At 37.5% G+C, this 25252-nt stretch overlaps 1 protein-coding gene across 4 annotated transcripts in view; it reads right to left on the bottom strand.

Annotated features, from left to right (window-relative positions):
* The window catches only part of LOC120535130 (zinc finger and BTB domain-containing protein 41-like), a 133291-nt gene extending 109796 nt beyond the window's left edge, over window positions 1-23495 (bottom strand). For all 4 annotated transcript variants that reach the window (XR_005634858.1, XM_039762738.1, XM_039762739.1 and 1 more), the window contains exons 1-2: window positions 23257-23495; window positions 547-732 (exon numbers count right to left, since the gene is read on the bottom strand). Coding sequence is in view for 3 of the 4 variants with exons in the window: in XM_039762738.1 (XP_039618672.1) it covers window positions 547-679 (133 nt within the window). In the remaining variant the exon portion in view is untranslated. The remainder of the gene's footprint in view (window positions 1-546; window positions 733-23256) is intronic.
* Window positions 23496-25252: the final 1757 nt, after the last annotated feature.

Here is a 25252-nt window from a genome sequence, read left to right on the forward strand (position 1 = left end):
CACATATCATAGTTCACTTGCAGGAGCGATTTCTTCGTGCTAATCCGAGAAAGAGGCTGCAGGCTGAAGGGATGGGGAAGCGTGACATCAGGAGTGGGGAGCTGGGTGGTGCCCTCCTCACTCCCACGCCAGCCTCCATTGGATTCGCACTACCTTTTGCCCACGTTTTGGAGCAGACCTTGCCTCTGCTTAGCTAGCGATATCTGTGTTTATTGATTTTTAAAGTTTGTCCTGTTTCACTACTACACGGGCATAACCATGGGGAAATGGCTAGTCCTCAATAAAACTAATAACTAGCTAGTTTTTGTTAGTTAATTTCAAACCAGAGTATATGTGTGTGTGAATCCTGCAATTTTAAATATTTTATTGAACAGTCACTAATTAAAAGGATTTGTACATTCTACAAGACACACTATAACCATTTTGCCAATTAGTCAAGTCCATAATTAATCTTGACTAATATTCCTAGATCTTTACATAACACAATATCCACCAGAGATGGATAAACTAATAAGCTATATATATATATATATAAAGAATAAATACCTGCTGCTGCCTCCTCTTGCACAGACAGAAGCTGCCCATTTTCGCCAACAACAAATGCAATCACTTCAGAAGCACTGTTCTGCCCATTCTCTGTTGAAGAGGTCTTTTCTTTGACTTCATCTTGAGAATTCATTGCGTTGCGTAATAAATTACGTGCACAAACAGCGTACACATTGGAATGTGATCCTGAAGGATAAAATTAAGATAAAATGATTAATAAACCTACTTTATAAAGTACTCTAAAGCATTAAATGGATACTTTACTCAATTTTAATCTAATTCTCTAAAGAATATTTTCCTGGAATGTAGTGGATTGATTGGCTTGTCAATGTCTATTTGTACCATAAGGCATTACTAAAGTTTGGTTTACTTAAAGGTTACATTCACATTTACTAATTTCTTGTTTAAAAAGGCTCTTTAGCTTAGACTTCAGAGCTCCTGGTTTTGCACCTTCTTAGTTCACCATCTGCAGAGCATTCACCAGTCAGTGAAAAATCTGCTGAATTTATTTCACATTGTTTGTGAAAGATAATCCAAATAATCAAAATTCTTTCTCACTGACCATATGCTCAGGGAAGGATCAGTCAAACTAATCAGTTTTCATTTTGATTATTAACACACTCTGTTTAGGACAATAAAACCCTGTCTCTTGACTATTGAGAAAAAAAAACAATTTGATATAATTTTTTAAAAATTACTTTGGCTGTCTTTGCTCCAATACAAGAACATGCAGTAGAACCTCTGAAGTAAAAATATAAGACCTCACATTTTCCAAATTATTATTTCTTTAAAGAACCATTTTAAACATATGAATAGAGGTGAATATGAACTAGAAACAATATTTAAAAACAACTAGCAAGGCACAGAAACAATCCAGTAAACCTGAAAGTGTCATTAAAGTCATGTTGACTATACTTTACTTCGAGCTCCATAGTGAAACTAGGAAAAGTAACCCTTTATGTCAAACTTTGAAAACAATTTCTGATCCTAATTTGTCAAAAGGATATGAAGAAAAAGACATACATTGACAGTATTTGCAGCCAAACAATGGAAAAGATGTTAAAGATAAATTAAACTTTTTACAAAATTTACATCATAAATCAAAATGAAGATAATAACCTACAATGTTCCATTTTTGGGCGGCATGGTGGCGCAGTGGGTAGCGCTGCTACCTCGCAGTTAGGAGACCCGGGTTCGCTTCCCGGGTCCTCTCTGCATGGAGTTTGCCTTGTTCTCCCCACGTCTGCGTTGGTTTCCTCCGGGTACTCTGGTTTCCTCTCACAGTCTTAAGACATGCAGGTTAGGTGCATTGGCGATTCTAAATTGTCCCTGGTGTGTGGGTTTGTGTGTGCGCGCCCTGCGGTGGGCTGGAACCCTGCCTGGGCTATGTCTCCTGCCTTGCACCCTGTGTTGGCTGGGATTGGCTCCAGCAGACCCCTGTGACCCTGTAGTTAGGATATAGCGGGTTGGATAATGGATGGATGGAAGTTCCATTTTCCCCAGACGTTTTCAGAAATGTAGAAAATGGCATTATTATTGAATATCATTTCAAAAATAATCATGCAGTGGATTAGCATTCAGACCCTTCATGTTCTGTGCACTTTATTGTGCTGTAGATTTAAGTTTAAATGGATAGATTTTCTGTTGTTGCCCTTCAATCTATAATCAATAACCTGCAATTACAAACAGAAAACATATTTTTGCAAAGTTCTGCAAATTTAATAAAAATTAAAAACCGAAATCTCTCATTCATAGAAGTGTTCAGATCCTTTGCTGTGGCATTCCAAATTGTGGTCAGGTGCATCTTGGTTGCTTTAATTATTCTTAAGATGTTCTAGAACTTTACTAGGGTCTACCTATGGCAAATTTGGTTGGACAACATTAAGAAAAGCAAACAGCTCTGTTTATAAGGTTACCCAATTTGCACTGCATTACAGGATGAAAAACAAGCCATGAAGTCCAAGGATCTCTGTAGACCTTTGTGATCAAATTGTGGTGAGGAATAGGGCAAGGCTATAAAACCATTTTTAACGCTTTGAATGTCCACAGCGACACAGTGGTCAAAACAAATTGTGAAATGGAAGAAGCTTGGAAAAACTAGGACTCCTCGTAGAGTTGGCTGCCCAGCATACACTCACTTCCACGTTCTTCCGCTATATAAATCCCGGTCAGCGTGAAAAGTAATACCCATGCATGCGCTTGACACCCCACCCTGACTCCTACCAGAATTGCGTCTCTTTGAATATGCAAATCAATATAAAAAAACCCTTATGTTTTGCATTCTGTGAAAAGACAATGGCAAAAGCATGGGGGAAAAAGAAGAATTTCAGCGGACACCAAGTAGAGGCAAGGAAAAATGTACTATTTGCTGGTTTAAGCAGTGTAACAAACAACAAAAGGAAATTGATCGAGTGACACATTGGCGGAGAAACTCAAAAGTTGCACAGTGCCCGGAAAAAAGAAGAAGTGCTCAGATATCAAAGTCGTCATGAAAAGGCGAGTCGTAGCCCACCATCTGTCATATGGGAGTATATTAGGGTACAGAGAAAAGAAAAAAAAATTTGGGACACAGTGGAAAAATGTCAACTTTAATCTCGAAATTTCCACTTTTATTACGTAATTTATTTTGTCATTAAAGTAGAATGTCATAAACTTCATCTTAAAATCGTTTCATTCACTAGATTCTCAAATCCCATCATAACTAAAGTAGCATGTTAAATGCTTCATATTCTATATGCTCTTCTACAGTATGTACTCAATGTGTGTGAATCACTACGCTCTTCTTAAATGGGCTTTCTCTTCAGCCGGCAGGACACAGAATACATTACATTTGTGATATTACAGTTCTCTGAACAATTTAAATACTAAGATATATAATTGATATAATTTTCATAATGATAGGAATTAAAGCATGTATTAAATATGGGGACACGGTGGCACAGTTGTAGCAACGAGCTGGCGCCCTGTCCAGAGATTGTTCCTGCCTCCCACAAGATGCTTGCTGCGCCATGTGCAACTTTCAATGAAATAATTTATTGCATCAGTACTGTCTCTCTCATATGTACTATCCCCCAATTCTTGTCCTTCCTTTTCTTTCTCCAAGTAACCAATCAACACACAATCAGCTCTGTAATAGATGTCAAGCCATCTGTAAGCTCAGAACGCTGATTCTTCAAATCGTTTACGTACATTGAAATATCTTCGTAGTACATGTTTAATTATTCCATCCATCTATTCATCCAGGGTCACACTAATCCCAGCAAGCATAAATGAATGGGGTGCCAACTTATCGCTACTGCTGCCCACCGAGTCCTTGCATATTTAATCATTAACAATATACATTATTTAAGTGAAGTTAAAAATGTATCTGTATAATGTAATATATATACTTTACTGCATTTCATCTTAAAAATGATAGCAAGAGCTCCAAGAAGATAGCGCTTGGAAATCTAAATCGACTTAGAAGCCAGTCGTCATCATATGTAAATACGTGCGTTAAAAAGTGGCTCAGGTTGTACAATATTATGGCTGTAGTGTAAGTTTACAGTGAGGTGTTTGTACTTACATGTACAAACACTTCTACCAGGAGCACTTGATGGACTGATTGAGTGTGTTTAGAGCTCTTGGAATGAAACTGTTTCTGAACCGCAAGATCCCTACAGGAAAGGCTCTGCAGCGTATGTGGCGAAGTTCAAATAAACTGTGGCTGAGGAAGCGTGTGCTAGATGCTGTATCCCAATAATCCGATTAGCTGCTGTAGAGCTGTGATTCCACACTCAGATACAGTGGGTTAAATATTCTGAGTGGTGCACTGAGAGTGACAATGCTAAAGCAACAATGGTATTTGTAATAGTTTGGCCATTCCATGCACCATTATATAGTTATCGGTTGATTACAATCAGATGCCTTAAAACCGAGCAGAGAACTTGCATACACCAGGGATTGAGCTGCCATGAAAATGTGCGTAGCTTTACACCAAGTTTAGTTTTTATACATCGCGATGTGAGCGTGGAAATGGGCGTACGCAATATTTTTGTGAGTAAGCACCATTTACATATGAGGCCCCAACTAAGAAGACATGTGCACCTAAAAATGATTTACAGCACATATAATGTAGCTGCTGCGGTGGGCTGGCGCCCTGCCCGGGGTTTGTTTCCTGCCATGCACCCTGTGTTGGCTGGGATTGGCTCCAGCAGACCCCGTGACCCTGTAATTAGGATATAGCGGGTTGGATAATGGATGGATGGATAATGTAGCTGCATGTTGGGTCAGTATTGGATGCACAAATATCATGAATTCCATTCTAGAAAATTAAAAATGTGGACCCTTATGGAACCTTACACAATTTGAAAGTGACAACTCCCCTATCCAGATCCTGGCCTTTAGTGATTCTCATAAGTGTTAATATCAGTAATTAAATAAACCTACATACACTAACTCCAATTATATGAGATAATGTGGACCACTGCTACTTTGGAAAACTGAAAACTCAGTTAGGTTTGGGTTTTATTTGACAAACTGACTACTGTCAACTCATAAATGTGTTGTAACCCTTTATAGCAGGTTGCTTGCTTTAAATCTATCTCTGAGAAGTAAAATCAGTGACTCAAAGAAAAAATAAGAAACAAAACTCAATAATAATTTTCGAGAAAATTGGCTATTGATATACTAATGGCTCCCTAACTCTGAAAACATGGACAATTCAGCAGAAAAAGTAGGACTTTGCAGAATGCTTTTACTTATAATACCATGACTCACATATACATTCTCTCTGATCTTTTAGAAATGTCATTTTGGTTTTAGCAACACTTCATGGTAATTTCAAAGCAAATATGTTATACTGTATTTACTTGCAAATGAATAATAGTCATATTCATTCTCAGACCTGCTTACTCAATTGGCACCTCTAAGAATTTCAATATCAGAGAACTGTCACTTTTTCTTAGCATGTGGATGAGTGCCGGCATCTTTTAGTGAATCTTCACTGGGAACCTCCATGCTACTCCCTCCCTGCTATTTGGTTGAGTGTTGATGTATCCCAGTACTCGAAGCTTCATGGGGATCCTCAACCCCAACTTTTTGATCAAATATCACTATCGTCATAAAAAGAGTATTACCAGTAATTCAGTTCTACTTTAAGCACTGTGCTTCCTCCAGTTCAAAGGAGCATGGAGCAAGAGCTTATCCTGACACTACTAGGCACAATGCAGGAAAAGAGCCTAGTCCATCACAGGGTCCATCCACACTGGGACCACTAAAACAAACATACACAGCTTTGAGTATGTGTGAGGAAAACTACAGAGACACAGGGAGAACATACGAGCTCTACACAGACAATGAGCTGCTCTAGCATGCTGGATCTGTAAAGTGGCAATGTGTTCTACTGTACCACCTATTACCTGACACTATTTTCACTAAATACAGTATATTACATTTCTTAAATTAACAGCTTTTAAACTTACATGATTATTTTGACTGCTCAATTGTCTTAAACCTGATGAAACTAATACTGTGATAGAAAAAACATAGTATGGGTAAAAAAATGTAAAAATCCCTTTTTTCTCAGCATATTTTATTTTACATTCTGTTGATTTTTTGTATTAATCTACTGATGCAATTTTGTTCTCAGCAAATCTGGCTTTTTCTCTACATCAGAAAGAACAAGTTGTGACATTAAAAATGGCTCAGTTTTGAAACTAAATTTCAACCCCTAAGGCTTAATAAAATATATCAATAAATATATTACACATAAATATGAATATTTATATGAAAGCAATAATTTAAAATATTGTTTCCATAATAGAAATGTCAGAAACAGAAATGTAAATAAAAAACAAATATTACACTTGCAAATTAACTCTACTTATATTCATATGTACATTTTCAAAATTGCTTTAATCCAGTTCAGAGTCACAGAGGGCCAGAGTCAATCCTGACAATAAGGGCACAAGGCGGAAAAAAGCTAGGAGCAGGGCACACGCACACACAAACAGATACACCAATTAAAAGTCTCAGTTAACCATACCTGCATATTTTTGGTAATATGGTAGGAAAACCTGAAGCATCTGGAAAAAAACCCACACAGAAATGGGCAGGGGATAACTGATCACAGGAGTCAACTTCATTTTTTTTGGATCTGTGAGGCAACAAGGTTAACTCCTGCATCAGATGAAACTCTAATAATTCACCAAATTTTCCATAAACCTATACACAGTCACAGAAGTACTAATTAATGTTTCCAAAGTATCAAAATATCAATAAGTATTAATTGTAACATTTCATTCATTTTTCATTGTTTCAGTTCTACAGCCTATATTATAAATGCAGTTCTGCTTTGCTCTGACATTTGACAGTTGAGCCTTATAGGCTTCCATTGGACATGGCTAAAGTTGTGGCCCCATTTGTTATTGTATCTTTTTTCTAAATTTGAGAAACATTAATCACTATAAACCTGTAAACTCTTGCATTTGAGGTATTAAGGATGTGCCATTTGTGATGTTTACATTTGAATGCCGTGACAATTAAAAATAAAATTCTTCACCAATGAATGAGGTGGAGAAGCAGATCTTCAATTCAAATATACAGCATTGTGGGAATGCTATCTTCCCTGTTGACATTCAATGCAGAGTTTTAAGTAAGTAAATATTAATAATATTCTAGCAAAAAATGCACACACTTTACACGTTTTAACGATACAAATGAATATCGGACATACAACAAGAGTTACAAGAGAAGTCATTTGCCACTGTCCAATGTTGGTCATCTATCAACCATGCTGAGTTTGCATTGTTCTGATTTAATTTCTCTATGAAAAAATTAGGTAAAAAAATTTCTACATGGGGTAACATTTAAAAAAATTTTTGGGTGAAGCATTTCTTTAAACAGGATATTCATCACATTTGAGGTTTAATATATTTACCACATAAACAAACATTATAACAACAGCTCGGTGATATGAATTATTATGCTCAAGAGTTGTCATTTGGCTGGTTTGGCTGTATTTTCCAACTTAACCGAGGATGTCATCTTTTTACACTTTCTCCAAAATGATGCATACGGATGGATCTGAGTTGCCTGACTTTGCCGTGGAAAGTTGCACACACACACTTCAGTCCTCTTTTGGTGTGTACTCAAGTTTAATAAATCTGGCCCCTGAACTTTTTGCTATTAGTGAATATGTGAATGTGCAATCTGTGAAATCATGGAATTTCAATAACAGAATGCAAACTGCCATTTAAAAGGAATGCAAATGCCAATTGGTTATCCAAGAAAACTGAAAATATGGGGAAAAAGTGGAATTTTAGGGAAAAATAAAACAGATTTCCTATGGCCCTATACACACAGTATAGAGCAGATTTTAAACTGAAATGTAATCAGAGGCGAGCCAAGAAGATACAAATATTTACATCTTGAGGATAACGTTTTAATTAATCATCTATAGAACTATGCACTTCCTTTCTGAAACCACCACAGTATATGACATCCCGAAGTCTGTATATTTAATGTGCTCTTAACAAAAGGATGTCCCCATAAAACAAGGCGTACTGCAGTACAAAATTAATAGAAACAGGGCTGGCATAAAAAAAAGAAACTACAATTGATAAGTCAAGATTTAGAGCATGAAAGAAATGTGTAAATAGCTGCACACGTGAATTTACAAACAGGAGTACTGCACAAGCATTACTGAGCTGGCAGGTATAGGTCTGGAAATTATCCAAGATATTTACACAAGATTAGTCAGCTCCTTCATTAGTAATCCTGAACACGGCATTACAGAAAAGAAATATGTCACTTATTAGTAAAGTGATTAAATAACTTGTACTGACAAGCAGCAAAACTGCAAACTTCTTACTAAGAAACGACTCTAGATATCCAATATATATATATATATATATATATATATATATATATATATATATATATATATATATATATATATATATAGTACAATAGACTATAATATACTATAAATAGAGTATAATATACAGTGACCCTTCCATTTGACTGACTGTTTATAGCCAGCGGAAAAACCTACACAAAAAAAACTGAGGTACAACAATAAGAAATCAATGGGGAGGAGCACCTTTGCAGCATGACTTTAAGTATATCATTTACAATAATATTGTATTTAGATGATGCAACCAAGATACCCGAGTTTAGCTTTCCTTGTTAAGTCGGAACATTTTCCTTGTTTATCAAGGTAATCTGTTTTCCTCCAGCACCCCAAAGAAAAAACTGTTACACTGACCGGTATCATTGAGTGTGCCAGTAACATTAGATTTTTTTATTTAGTATTGTGCTAAATACTACTAGGCTTAACTCCTGTTCCCACAAATGGAGAACATTCATTCCATAAAGTTATTTGCCTAGCTATGTAACAGCGACATTGTTCTAATATTACATCCAGGTACCTTTTAAAAAGGTGTTACATTTCCACTATAAATACCTGACTTGATCGTTTGTTCCAGATTCCCACAACCCTTAGTGTTAAGTACTTCCTGGTGTTTTGCAGTTTCTGTGTCTGTTTGTGTCAACTTTGCATTAATACATAGCATAACAACAGTGTATAGCAAAGCATTGTGGTCTATATACAGTATATTATATGCTAAAATGCTAGAACAATATGCAGGTATGGCACATTTTATATTTCTAATTAGACAGTAATACTAATCTACTTTAGTTATTCATTTATATATGCATTCAGTAGGGGGAATGCTATACAGCCTTGTCCATGGTTCTGCTGGAGTTGTTTTTGTGTTGTTAGGCACAATTATGGTTTCGGATGTATTAAGCACCACAATCTGCACCTCCTGTGGCTCTTTTTTATCATACTTATTGGGAGCTCTTTTCATCTCCTTTTCAATGGGTGTGACACGGCACCATTAAGTTTGAATAAATATTCTGCAGTTCATCTTTCCATGAATGTAAGCTTCCAATTTTTTCATATTGACTCTAATGGGGTTTGTTTCCTGCCTTGCGCCCTATGTTGGCTGGGACTGGCTCCAGCAGACCCCCGTGACCCTGTAGTTAGGATATAACAGGTTGGATAATGGATGGATGGATGGATGGGTATGGTCATGGTAACTGTACTCTATCCCCTTCCTCTCAGGCCAAAAGTCTTGGTGTCTTCTTGGATAATAACCTCTCCTTTCTTTCACACATCAATACTATTACACGATCTGCCTACTTCCACCTACGTAATATCAACCGTCTCCGCCCCTCTCTTACCCCTCACTCTGCTGCAGTTCTTGTTCATAGCCTTGTCACCTCTCGCCTTGACTATTGTAACTCTCTTCTTTTTGGTCTCCCTCAAAAACTCTTCACAAACTTCAATTAGTCCAGAACTCAGTCGCCCGTATTATCACGAGATCTCCTTCTACTCACCACATCACTCCTGTTCTGCATCAACTTCACTGGCTCCCTGTCAAGTTCCGCATCGAGTTTAAAATCCTTCTGCTAACCTTTAAAACTATTCATGATTTAGCCCCCCCCATACCTGTCTAACCTTCTCCACATCGTCACCCCTTCCCGTACTCTTAGATCATCCTCCTCAATTAAATTGACTGTTCCTTCCGCTCGTCTTTCCACAATGGGGAACAGAGCTTTCAGTCGTTCTGCCCCCCGACTTTGGAATGCACTGCCTCCTGAGATTAGAAACATTAATTCATTCTCTCTGTTTAAGTCTTCAGTTAAAACTCATCTTTTTAAACTTGCCTTCTCTATGTAAACACTGTACTGTATTGTGTGTTGGGTGTTGTGTAAAGTGTACGGTGTCCTTGAGTGTTTGAAAGGCGCCTATAAATAAAATGTATTATTATTATTATTATTATTATTATTATTATTATTATTATTATTATAACCCTTGGCAACACAGAGCACAATGACTGTGATGCACCATTCACATTTACCACCAGCCCAGTGAAGTCTTCAAATACTGAAGTATAATCTGGTAATAGTCCCCGCATTAGGTTATGTTTATTTTTTATAAATGTAATATATTCTGCAAACACAAGTCACAAATGTATTCTGAGCATGGCAGGGGTCTTTTTAGGAGTCTTTTAAGCCATAGAAGGTAACCACAGGCTTGATGTCGGGCGACTATGTTAACTTGAGCACCACTGCTCTCTTTTGTTTAAATCACTACCCCTACTCTGAGCTCTGTCTTCATGAGGCAGCAGGTTAGTTAAGAAATGTCACACATGGTGAACTGTCTGATTGTTCTCGCCCACATGGAAGCCAAATTGACTCATGGTTGTCTCCAGATGTACAGTATGCATTATACAGTACTAGCAAAATACCTGCGCTTCGCAGCGGAGAAGTAGTGTGTTAAAGAAGTAATGAAAAAGAAAAGGAAACATTTTGAAAATAACGTAACATGATTGTCAATGTAATTGTTTTGTCACTTTTGTGAGTGATGAGTGTTGTTGTCATATATATATATATATATATATATATATATATATATATATATATATATACATACACACACACATATATACATACATATATATATATATACATATCTACATATACACACATACATATACATACACACACATATATACACACAAATACATATATATATACATACACACATATATATATAAACATATACATACATACATACATACATATACACACACACACACACATATATATATATACAGTCTTTGGGGTGCGAGCAACTGTTGCTGGGGGTGGCAGAATCCATGAAGGAAGAAAAATGAAAAACATTATTTGTACAATATCTTAATTTATTTACCCATTCCTAAATAATTAAATGGGCAGGCTATTTTGTATCAGTGCAATTCGCTGCTTGTTAAAACGAATGACTCCTGCTCTTACGTGCAAGTCTGCGTGGATATTATGAACTTTTTCTGTTCAAGTCCTATTTAAATTTTAAATAGAAGGAATTTTTATTTAGTCGACAGAATATTATTCCGGAATAAGTCAACTCAAACCTTAAATATTATAATATAATATTTTGCTCTCCATAAAAATATATCCTGTCTAAATTATACAAGTTAGAAATAAAGTAAACGTTAAAAGAACAAAGATTCAAATTTCTTTACTCTTATGTAATTTTATATAAAAAATAAACTTAAATTTTAAATATCCCAAAAGATTTTGCTCTCCATAAAAATTTATCCTGTCAAAATTATACAAAATATGAACATGATGCATAACAAAACCTGGAAATATAAATAAAATTTGTTCTTTTCAGCAATAACAAATCAAATCATTCAGTTGTCTTTGCTCATATGTCATTTTAGAGCTGGACGCCTGGCATCTTTTTTTGGCAACAAGTTCATTTCTGTTTGGTGTGAGGTTCTGTGTTGTGGAGATTCTCAGGATGGACTGCAGGTGCTCATCAGTGAGGCGACTCCTGTGTTATGTTTTGTTAGTCTTTATCACTGAGAAGAGCTTCTCACACAGATATGTGCTACCAAACATGCACAAGGTTCGAGCCGCATGTAGACGGAGCTGGAGCATTTGTGCGGGAATGGAGTGAGTAAACTGTGCGGGCCGTGCAGTATCGTACTTTGCCTTCAGTGTGCCATTACACTGCAGCTCAATCACCACCGTCTGAATCTGCACAGGTGCAGTTTCCACATCGACGGCAAATGGGTTGCGAAACAAGTCAAAATTCTTTTTTTGTTCTTCAAAGTCACCAAAGCGCCGTGCGAACTCAGTGCGCAGAGCGCTCAGTTTATCAGCAAAATGCGTATTTGGGAACACCGTTGTGCTGATTTGGTTCAAAATTACTTGGCAAAAGGGAAAGTGGGGCAAGTTGCACTGGTGCATTTGTGTCTCCCATAAAAGTAGCTTCACTTGAAATCACTTTGTGATTTTGCACGGGTAAAAACGTCTGCTGAAGTGTCAGATTCTTCTTTAACTCTTCTGCTTTCTGTATCTTGTGCATTGCATTCAGGTCTTTTAGGTTATCTTGATGTTTTGTCTCATAGTGCCGTCTTAGATTAAATTCTGTAATTACAGCCACATTAGCTCCACAAATGAGACACACGGGTTTACTGGCAATGTCAGTAAACATATACTCAGCCTCCCATGGGTTTTTAAAGGCTCTATGTTGAGAATCACCTTTTCTCTTTGGCATCGTGTGGGCTAGCTTCGCAATAACTTGCAGCATCATAAGCTAGAATTGATTAACGCGGTAAGTGTTCGGCAAGGCAGCTGAATCGCTGCATTATGGGATCTGTAGTTTATTGTGTTACCAGCGCTTCATATCCCCGGGCCATTAATAACAATAATACAGTATATAAAATGATCTCGCGGGCCGGATTTAATTACACGCCGGGCCGGATGTGGCCCTTGAGTTTGACACATATGGACTAAATAGAACTTGAAAAGAAATATTTTTTTGAATGTGATCGCGCAATTCAGATCGACTTGACGCGCACTACAGTACAACGAGCCCAGGTGCTATTGTGGTTTTGCCTGTGTGCCTCAGTAAGTTACCCTCCCCTCGCTCTTACTTTTTTACCGTTCATCTAATGAATACACTGAGTATGGCTTTACCAAAACAATCATTGATCGCGAATAAAGTATCCATTATTCATGAAGCTTCAATTGGTGATCTGTCTTTCTGCGTTAACCGCATATTTTTCATACGTCTCAAACCAAGGGGATGCGAAGGTAAAATGAATCGAGAAACGCACGTACATACTTAGTGCATCCCCTCTCGGGAATCAAACCTCGAACGTCGGCGCTAGGGGGAAGGCTTTACTATTGCGCCACGGTGTGTGGTTTGTCTAGTTGAGCGTAGCAGTGTAATTCGGTTTTTGTTCAGCACTCTGGAACTGTTGGTTTTTGTCTGCGCACTGCGTCAGTTCACGTGAGCCGCTGAATATGGTTTTATAAGTCACTCGCTCGCTTCTAATTGTTTCGCTGCCTTCTTAATTATATAATGCATGTTTTCTTAAGCGCTTTTTGTAGCTCTTCCTGGTTTTCTACGTAATGCGTGATTACGTAAGAGGCGTGATGATGTCACACGAAACTCCGCCCCCCACGGCTTTCAAGCTCAACTCCATTACAGTAAATGGGGAAAAATAGCTTCTAGTTATGACCATTACGCATTGAATTTCGAAATGAAACCTGCCCAACTTTTGTAAGGAAGCTGTAAGGAATGAGCCTGCCAAATTTCAGCCTTCTACCTACACGGGAAGTTGGAGAATTAGTGATGAGTCAGTGAGTCAGTCAGTGAGTCAGTCAGTCAGTGAGGGCTTTGCCTTTTATTAGTATAGATGTCCGGCTTTGTATGACTAGTCATAGCCTGATTCTTCTGTGACAGATTCTTATTGCCTATGATGATGTACTGGATTGTGAATGTGTGAGAAAGGAAAGGATTATTAATGCACTGACTATTATGACAGTAAAGCTCTTTTTATTTTTGTTTTTATTGAATTTATTAAAAGCATATACCATTCCATACAATCAAGTCAAACTTAACAAAACTAAAATCAAATCAACCCCCACATGAGAGAGAGAGAGAGAGGGGAAGGCCAACAACCAGAGCAAAACTTTTGCAAAGAGAGAATGGAGTCTTTTCCCCCAATATAAGTGCTTATTCTAAAATGTTATTGATTAGGTCCTGCCAGGTTTTTAAAAAGTTTTGAACAGATCCTTTAAATGAGAATTTGATTTTTTCCAATTTCAAATAGTATATAACATCAGTTACCCACTGACTTAAAAGAGGTGTGATAGGATTCTTCCAATTGAGCAAGATAAGTCTAGGGGCTAATAGTAAAGTAAAGGTGATTACAGTTTGTTTGTCTTTCTCCACTTTAAGCCCATCTGGGAGTCCACCAAACACAGCTGTTAATGGATTAGGAGGGATTGTGACAGAAAGGCTGTCTGATAAGCATTTAAAAATTTTCATACAGAATGATGTTAATTTGGTAGACGTCCAGAGCCTATGGCCCAATGAGGCTGGGGCTCGAGTGCAACGTTTGCAGGTTGGATCCTGCCCTGGAAACATTTTAAACAATTTTAAAGGAGACAGATGTGCTCGATAAAAGATTTTAAGTTGAACAATTGCATGCTTTGCGCATATGGAGCTAACATGAATTCTGTGCTTGGCTGTCTTCCAATACATTTCTGAAATGTTGAACGTTTAAAAGGAAGGGACATTTTATATATTATAGAAATGCTGTCTGAGTCTCCAAGACTGATCAATACAGTATCTCTTCTGGAAAAGAGGATGCTGGCAAAATTGGATGCCATCGTGAAAAATGCCCTTCACCCCCACCAGGAGGCACTCCCTTGAAGCACTTTTAGTCACAGGTTCATTCAACCAGGGTGTGCTGAGAAGTGCCTCTGGGGGTCTTTTCTGCCCACTGCTATCAGGCAATTCAATGGTTCCACCCGATGCACTAGTTAAGTTTATTTGTATTTATTTATTTATTGATTGATTGATTGGGTGTATTATTTGTCCTGAGTCTGTATCCTTGTTTTTATGTTTCTTCTGATGTATACACCTACATTTCTACATGGGATTAATAACGTTAATCTAATCTAATCTAATCTAATTTAATAATCTAAGTATACAGCCACTGCCTATAAAAAGAAGTATATGGTAAGAAGTGGGCTCTGTATTAAAAAGCATACTTAGTGTCACTAAAAAATAAAATGGGAAGTACAGTGCTGCATTGTTTGGTGCTACTGATTCATGAAACTAAATATTGTATTGAACTCCCAAATCTGGTCACTGTCTATGTGACATTTATATGTCCTGCCCATGTCTGCATGAGTTTTACTCTGCTAGTCCAGTCTTCCTACCATATACCTACTATGTTAATGTTAGGTTAAGAGTAGGATTTTTATGGACTTCATACCCCTTCTAGAGTTGACTGATGTTTTGCACCTGATGATAATAAACTGTTACCCTATGACCCTTCCTTTGAATTACGCAGGTTTAAAAATGTATGTTTAAAAAGGTGTGATGGAAGAATTAAGGTGAAGTTTTAGGGTAAGGTTTTTACTACAGTGATAAAACCAGCAATGATGTATGGAGCTGAAACACTGGCAGTAAAGAGAGCACAGGAGAAGAAGTTAGGTGTGACAGAAATGAGAATGTTGAAATGGATGTGTGGAGTTACAAAAAGGACAGAATAAGAAATAAGACAATCAGAGGTACAACAAAAGTGGGAGAGACATCTAAGAAAGTACAGGAAAGTAAGTTGAAGTGTCATAGACATGTGATGAAGAGAGACAATGAAAATGTAGGTAAAAAAGTTGTGGGAATGTAAGTACAGGGGAAGGGAAAGTAAGGGAGGCCAAAGTGAAGGTTGGATGGATAAAGTAAAAGAAGAGCTGAAGATAGAGAGTCTGACTAGGGAGTAGGTACAGGACCAAGCTGTATGGAGACAGTTGACCAAGCACATTGACCTCACACAGAAATGGATAAAAATGAAGTGGAAGAAGAAGAAGAAGCCAGCATATGACTTTTTATATATTTACAACATGTATACAGCATACAGCTTGAATTACCCATCATATATGCAAGATGCAGTACTGTTAATTTTGTTTACCCACTTATCCAGGTGAGGGGCAGGGGGCAGACAGAGTCTAACCTAGCAATCAGCAAGTGTAAGGCAAGAACAAAACCTGAACAGGACACCAGTCCACTGCAGTGTGAACACACACTATGTCCAAATTAACAACATAAGTTCACCTAACCTTCATGTCTTGGAAATGTGAGAGAAAACCAAACCACCTGGAAACCCATGAGGACACATAGAGAATGTGCAAATTCCACACTTGGGACTTGGAACCTCAGTCTCCTTGTTGCAATGCCACCCTGCCACCAGATGTAATTCCACTGAAGTTTATTTTTCACATTTTTGCCCACTTTAAATGCAAATCTATTTAAACCAAAAATTTTGGTCAACTTTTTGGATTAATTTTGCTTAAACTCTTAACTGATCAATCAATTCACCTGCAACAATGTGAATTGTCCACAAATCCCACTATTCGTACTTTATTATTTTTAAGATTTTAAAAATTAGAGGAGAAGGATTGGAAACCAGAACCATTCCTCATGTAGTTCATTTATTCAACTGATAAACTATTGAAACTATGTCCCCTAAATTCTGCACAGATTTCCCATTTACCCAGTGATACATCATGGGCTGTGTTTCATTCTGAAACCTCCCACAGGGAAAATTAAATTTAGTGACATTATTAGGGAATTCCGCCAGGAAGCATTTTTGGAATTTGGCACAGGTATGCAAAGTTGTTCCCCATGATATGTGTAGTCAATGAAATGTTGGTTTGGAGCCAAAATTTCACCCCCTGAGGAATTTATTAAGTGACTATACCTGCACTTTATGTCTCGCTATGCAGTGCCAGGTATCCAGGCTAGCAAAGAAACAAAATGCAATCGATGTTTCTTTATAATCACAGTTTAGCCGCTGTGACTACAAGATTTCAAAAAAGTTTGAACTTAAAATGCTCAAAGCTCACAAAAGTCTTTCTTTCAAAGTCCTCAATGTGTATGTCAGTTTTTGCGAACTTCTGAGCAGTGGTTTGGCTGCTGTTGGTATCAGCTTTAAAAACTTTAAACGCTCAAAGCTGAATTGTTGGAAATCAACCAAAACCTAATCAGCTCTTAAGACTAACGAGTGCAAGTTGTGCACAAGATTTTGTAAGGATCGGTCCATTTGTTCTCAAGTTACAGTGTCCACATAACTTTTACCACAGACACATAAACACACTGGCACCTGGAGACATGTCTTTCTAAAAATGCTCAAAACATGTTGTAGTTGATATCAATGTGTGTTTTACAATTTTATTTTTTTATGAAAACAGTACTTTCTGCATGCATGAAATAATGAGAAACTAAAAAGATCATTAAACTTAATTGCACATTTCGACACAGACAGGAATGTGATTTTAATGAAAAATTAAATAAGTGCACAACTTTCTCTACATTTACAACATGATTACAGTACACATTGTGAATCTACCAAAAATACAGTACATGTAAGATGCAATACCACTGTTTAGTTTTCACATTTTAGTCTGCTTTAAAGGCAAATCTATCATAGTAATATAATAAAAGGCACAAAATGTAATCGACATTTTATTGTAATTACAGCATAGCTGTTGTGACTACCGCATTAGAAAATTCTAAACTATAAAAGCTGAAAGATCAAATTTTGGATTGAACTCAAAATTGACAAAAGTCTTTTTTTTTTTTTGCAAAGTCTTAAATGTGTATGCCAAATTTTGTAAACTTCTGAGCAGTGGTTTGGCTCTATTTGGTTTCAGCTTTAAAAACTTCTAACTTTAAAAAGCTCAAAGTTGAATAGCTGGAATTCATCCAAAACCTAATCAGCTTTTTCGACTAATGAGAGCAAGTTGTCCACAAGATTTCAAAGGAATCTGTCCATTCGTTCTAGAGTTACGGTGTCCAAAATACTTTCACTGCAAACAAATACACAGACACACAACTTTTCCGGAATGCTCAAAACATTATTTAGGGCTATCAGTTTTCTACTGAAAACCCAAAATAGTTTTTTTTTTTTTTCATTAAAACCATACTTTCTTCATATATGGAATACCGATAAAAGTATGTGTGTGTATTCACTCTGCAATGGATGGTTGCCCCCGTTCGAGAAGTGATCTTGCCATGTACCCAATGCTTAATGGGACAAGCCCCAGTTTCTTTGTGACACTAGCCTGGATAAGCAGGGTAGGAAAATCGATGGATGAAAATGTAAAGAGGAATTTTATTTACACAGACTAAAAAGCAAATCAAAATATGTTAAATCACAGACAGAAATGTGTGGGATTTTTTTTTAAACTGAAACAGTTGCTTGAAGCTCCAGTGGGGTCCTAACATCAGGACAGGGAATTGCTGTACTAAACCTCTAACAATGCTGTATGTAAAAAATTAAAATGATTAAAAATTAGCTTTGCAAATTGTTACTGTCTTGCGCCTGACACTTGTTGGTATAGGCTCCAGCTTTCCTGCGTCCTCACCCTGCTCAAGAGGGTTAAGAAAATAAACAGATGGATGATAAACTAAAGAGGATCTTTATTTACACAGACTAAAAAGCAAGTCCAAATATTTTAAATCACAGAAAGGAATGTGGTTTTCATGAAAAACTAGTGAAAAACGCTGATCTCCGGATCCACCAGATCCGTCCCATTACAACAGGCTAGATATAAACAACAGTAAACTCTACAACCATGATAAAAATATAAGAACTTACATTTCCTTATGAATTCTGAAAAATATGTACCATGTCCTGGGGGATTAACAATAGATGGGCTTGCAGAGACCATGCCTTACTTTACAATAAACTTTACTGCCAACCAGTAAAGTGCCCACCGGGTTGCAGCTATCAAAAATGTTTTGATTTTCCAGAAAACATTGGGGATAAGCTTTCAATCAAGTCCAAAATCAACATTCCAGCCCCATAAGGTCGAAAGTAATCATGTGACAGAGGGACAAACATTAGTATTTTATATATATATAGACTGTAGCAGTAGGATGTTGTGTTAGCCATTATGGATGCAAGAGACATCAAGCAAAATGACAGATTTTATTGGCAAACTAAAAAAATTACAACATGAAAGCTTCCGAGGCAGCTCAGAGGTGAGATCTAATTAGATTGAAAGAGGACTGGGAATTGCTGTACTAAACTTTTAATGTTATTTATAAAGAATTAAAATTATGAAAAATTAGGTTTGTTTTGGCATTGTTTCTGCCTAACATCAGAACTGGGATTTGCTTTACTGAACTTTTAATGTTGTTTATAAGAAGTTAAAATTATTAAAAACTAGCTGTCCCCCACGGCTCTGCCCACGTAGAAGTGAAACAGGACAAACTTTAAAAATCAATAAAAAAATTATTTTAAAATGTAATAATTTGTATTGAGAAGGATTTATATTGATAGCTTTCATATACGATGGCGTCTTGATATACAATATTTTTGGGTTTGCTATCAGGGGGTGAGAATATAGCTGTGATCTCTTTGCCAAAAATGTAAAAAGTTAATAAGGTATCTCTGGCCAAGCGGAAAGTAGGTACGCTCCAATGTCAAACGTTGCCACTGTATCTGATCGTGTTCCACTCTGATGGGAGAGCGCCCCCTGCGTGAGGAGAAGAGCACATGGCCGTGATATCTGCCAATGAGCAGGTACCCTCTAAAACACACGGTGCTGTGATCTCTCTCTCAAAAATATCAAACGTTACTCTTTAACAATATCTAGATGATTATGTCTGCTGAATAAACAGGTATCGCTAGCTAAGTGGACGTAAGGTAATCTCCAACACGTGGCGAGAGGTAGAGCGACTCGAACGGAGGTTGGCACGCGAGTGAGGAGGGCCCTGTCTGGCTCCCTACTCCTGAGGTTCCACCTCCCCTTCCCTCGGCCCGCAGCCTGTCTCTCCGATTTACACAATCGAACTGTAATACTTAGTGCGATAACAGAAGACGCAAAATCAACCGAAATGTTCAAGTAAATTATAGAAAAAATCCAATCTTAATCCGTTAAGTAGTTCTCTTGTGAAAAGTGAACAGACATGCAGACATTGGATTTTTTATAGAGAGTGACTGGCTTTGTGTTGGGATTGTTCCTGTCTTGTGCTCGATGCTTACTGGGACATGATCCAGCTGGGTTAAAAAATGGATGGCTGGATGGATGATAAAGTAAAAATGGTCTTTATTTGAACAAACTAAAAAGCAAATCAAAATACTCTAAAGCACAAACAAGAATGTCATTTTCAGGACAAACAGAGTTGCCATCAGGACTGGGAACCACTGTACTAAACTTCTAATATTGTATATAAAAAGTTAAAATTATTGAAAAATGTGTTTGTGTAAGGATTGTTCCTGCCTTGTTCTTGATTCCTGCTAGGATAGGTAGGCTCCAATACACCAGTAACCCAGTCCTGGTTAAGCAGGTTAAGAAAATGAATAAACGAATGGATGGGTGGATGGATTATAAAGTAAAGAGGAACTTTAGTCACACAGTCCTAAAAAAAAAAAAAAAAAGGATCAAATATTTTAAATCTGACAGGTATTTATGAAAAACTGAAGCTAAAGATGGGTCCCAAAGCCAGAACAGCCAATCACTATACTAGACTTTTAATTAAAACTTAAAAAAAAAATAGATTTGAGCTGGAATTGTTCCCACCTTGTCCCAGATGAAAGCTGGAATAGACTCCAGCTGCCTTGCATCCCTGCACTGAATAAGCTGGTTAAAACAATGGATGGATAGATTAATGATAAGTAAAGAGAATCTGTATTTGCACAGACATAAATGCAAGTCAAAATACTTTACATTCCAGGATGGAAGGTGCTTTTGATGAAAAATTGAGGACTGGGAATCACAATACTAGTAATATGTTATAACACTGTGTATAAAGAATTAAAATGAATTAAAAAATAGGTTTGTGTTGGAATTGTTCTGACATTGTCCTGGATGCTTGCAGGGAAAGGCCCCAAATGGATGATAAGTGAAGAAAATCTTTATTTGCACAGAAAAAAAGTAAGTGTAGACAGGAAGGTGAATTTGTTGAAAAACTGAAAGAGCTGCAATTAGGACTGAAAACCCCAATACCAAACTTTTTAACATTGTATCTAAAAATTAGCTTTTGTGTTGAAATTATTCCCACTTTGCCCTGGATGCTTGCTGGGATACACTCCGGCTGCCCAGTGTCCCTCCACTGAACAAGCGGGTTAAAAAAAACATGGATGGATAGATGAATGATAAATAAAAAGAATCTTTATTTTCACAGGAAAAAAAAAGCAAGTCCAGACAGGAAAGTGATTTTTATGAAAAATTGAAAGAGTTGCAACCGGGACTGAGAATCACAATGGTAAACTTTTAACACTGTATACTAAGAATTAAAAGGACTAAAAGTTGCTCTGTTTTGGGATTGCTCCTGATGTGGGGTTGCTGTAGTAAGTGCCAGCTGCCCCATATCCCTGCCTAGGATAAGCAGGTTAAAAAAACAGACGGATTGATGGCCGGTAAAAAAGAATCTTTATTTTCACAGGGAAAAAAAGCAAGTCCAGACAGGGAAGTGATTTTGATGAAAAATTGAGTTGAGTTGCAACCAGGACTGAAGAGTTGCAACACTGTATATGAAGAATAAAAATGATTAGAAATTGCTCTGTTTTGGGATTGTTCCTGATGCAGGGTAGCTGTAGTAAGTGCCAGCTGCCCCATGTCCCTCCACTGAATAAGCGGGTTAAAAAAATGGATGGATTGATGAATGATAAATAAAGTGAATCTTTGTTTTCACAGGGAAAAAAAGCAAGTCCAGACAGGAAGGTGATTCTGATGAAAAATTGAAAGAGTTGCAACCAGGACTGAAGAGTTGCAACACTGCATACGAAGAATTAAAATGATTAGAAATTGCTCTGTCTTGGGATTGTTCCTGCTGCAGGAAGTTCCAGCTGCCCTGTGTTCCCTGCCCAGGAAAAGCAGGTTAAAAAAATGGATGGATAGATGGATGACAAAACTAAAGAGGAACTTTATTTGCACAGATAAATAAAGCAAGTCAAAATATTTTATATCACAAACGGGAATATTGTTTTCATGAAAAATCTCCAGTGGGGTCCTAACAACAGGACTGGAAACCACTGAACAACACTTTTAACATTATATACAAAGAATTAAAATTAGCCTTTTGTTGTTATAGCATTTGTGTTTAGTGCTCTATTTGATGTGTTTGTATAAAGTTTAGGTTTGGTTGTTTGTGATTTTTTTTGTTACCTTGTAATTTCTCAGTAAAAGCTGCTGACAAAACCAAACAACTCTCTTGGGACATATAAAATTGAATTGAACTGAACTTAATTGAATAACACAAACCAATTCCCCTCATGGGACAATAAAATAGAATTGCATTGCATTGAACTGAACTGAATAACACAACATGTGCTTAACTGCAAATACGGATCTCTCACGTTTGCACCTACGATTCACAAGTCGCTTTGGATTAAATCATCTGCTAACAAATAAATGCACATGGTTAATGTGTACGAGAGTAATTATACTGCATCTCTCGTCAGACAATAAAACGATACTATTTATGAAGCTCGACAGTAATCAGCAATGCAAACTGATTCTTAAAACTGTGCAGATTCAACAGCGCGCGTTAACAATAACTTAATAAATGGCACCGATGACAAAAGGAGCACCGCGCTAAACCAAGAAAGTGACGACACTCCTCGCTAAAGTTCCTAGAAAGTTCACGTGAATCCATTCCATGCCCACTCCTCTTCTGCACGCACGTTTAGCGAGCGCGGCTTGCATGAAAGGGGTGAGGGTGGTGGATGCGATTCCCTTCTCTTGAAAGAGCCCTCAGGGGCGAGACGGCGAAACGCTGCAGGCTGGACGTCCTACATGAGCATCGCAGAGTTTTTTTTTTCTTTTTCCTAATGAGACAGTATTCACTTCAAGAAAACAGTTCGCTTCACCGCGTTCGGCTTGACCGCCCCGGTCCCGGCCGCCCAGCGTGCTCCTGAGCGGTGCGCTAGTCTCGAATCCTCAACATTAAAGCGCGCCCATCCATCGCGCGGTGCCTTAGGAGATCCTCGCGCAGCGTGATCGCGTGCATCTCGCGGCATTGCCGGCCCGCCCGGGACGTGCACAACGCAGAAGCAAAACCTCCTCATGATAACATTAGCGAGAATGTACATGGTCAAAAAATTCAGTCTTAGCAGTACTTACGTTATTGTTTCTATCTATTCTTCCAGCTCAGAAAGCAACGGGGCTTCAGGAGGCAAGCGAAGGGGTTTTACACTGAGGGTGAAGAATGCAATGGAGTATCTAAAGCAACATTTCATAAAGTGAGGCGCCTCAAACTCATTTGCACTACTTGGGTATACTGCGAAGATGTTCAGGAGTGTTAATATTTTCTTCTTAATTTCCAGAAGCTGCAGTTTTACCGTGACGAGATTTTGGGGAGGCCTCGCGATACGTCTTTTGTTTTTTTCTCAGCCGTTTTTTGCCACGGTATCGCGGACTGTTTCTGCCATCTACTGGGCTGGCGTTAACACTGCCGGGGACTCCCAATTTTTAACTGTAATTTTTAAGTTGCACATTGAAAACTCGTTGGTATGATGCATAGTTCTTATGGTCACTTTAAATCGTGTTACAGTGAACATTTTTCATTGTGATCTTTGTGCTATGAATTTTACCCCACAAAGAGAGGGGAAACCATCAAAACCCTGGCCACGCAAGTAAATTTTTGGAAACACTGTATAGTGAGAAGTCAAGCAAAGTGACACCTTTTATTGGCTAACTAAAAAGATTACAATATACAAGCTTTCGAAGCAACTCGGGTCCTATTAGTAAGAGGATTCTTACTGTACCAATTTACTAAACAGTGTTTCCAATAGTACTAGGGTGTTGCACCATGTTAGCCATTAGTAGTGTAGTGAGAAGTCAAGTAAAATGACACCTTTTATTGACTAACTAAAAAGATTGCAATATGCAAGCTTTCAAAGCAACTCAGGTCCTATAAGTAAGAGGATTCTTACTGTACCAATTTACTGAACAGTGTTTCCAATAGTACTAGGGTGTTGCACCATGTTAGCCATTAGGAGTGTAGTGAGACGTCAAGCAAACTGACACCTTTTATTGGCTAACTAAAAAGATTGCAATATGCAAGCTTTCGAAGCAGTTCAAGTTAGCCAGTAAAAGGTGTCATTTTGCTTGACTTCTCATTATAACCATAATGGCTTACATGGTACAATACCCCAGTACTATTGGAAACACTGTTTAGTAAATTGGTACAGTAAGAACCCTCCTACTTAGAAAGTGAAAAAGACTAAAAGAAATTATATTTGAGTTTAAGAGTCAAAAATCTCCTTGTTCACCTATCATTTGAGTGTCTTGCTCCATTGTCACAATCCCCCTCGTGTTCTTAGATCCGCAGATCAGCTGCTCCTAACCGTTCCCAAGGCACGTTTTAAAGCTCGTGGTGAAAGGGCTTTCTCCGTCTGTGCACCCAGGCTCTGGAACTCCCTGCCCTTAGTGGTTAGGCAAGCCGCTTCAGTCACCACATTCAAATCTCGCCTAAAAACGCACTTCTTCACATTGGCTTTTAATTCTTAACCTGTTTCATTTTCCACTTGCCTTTTGCTATTTTCTCTATTTTATTTGGTCCCCTGACCTGTTTTTAGTATCTCTGTTTAAATTCTCTCTTAATGTTTGTTTTTAATATTTTGCTTTTAGTCCTGCTTGTTGTAACTGTACAGTGCTTCGGTCAGTTGTAATGCTGTGTTTTTAAGCGCTCAACAAATAAATATGGTATGGTAAGGTATGGTATGGGGAGGAGGTAGGAACAGTGATTGAATATAAATACTTAGAAACTGTCCTAGATAATAATCCTAATTGGAATATTAATACATAAAACATACACTCTAAATCAGAATCATTTTTATTCACCAGTACATAATATACAGAAATTTGACTTTGTAGATTTGGAGCTGCTTATAACATAACACAGTGTCACATACAAATAACTTAAATAGCATGAGTTAAAAAGAAAAACTTAAAACAAAATTGCAGAATAGTGCAATTATAAAGGAGATGTGCAAATGGTGATGTGCAAGTGAAAGTGTGAGTGTTTAGGGTGTATGCACATGCACACACATACATGTACATATACAGTAAACACCTTCATACGGTACATAACAGAACACATGATTATACAAAGAAG

The sequence above is a fragment of the Polypterus senegalus genome, chromosome 9 (assembly GCF_016835505.1).
Source record: "Polypterus senegalus isolate Bchr_013 chromosome 9, ASM1683550v1, whole genome shotgun sequence".
Lineage (NCBI taxonomy): Eukaryota > Metazoa > Chordata > Cladistia > Polypteriformes > Polypteridae > Polypterus > Polypterus senegalus.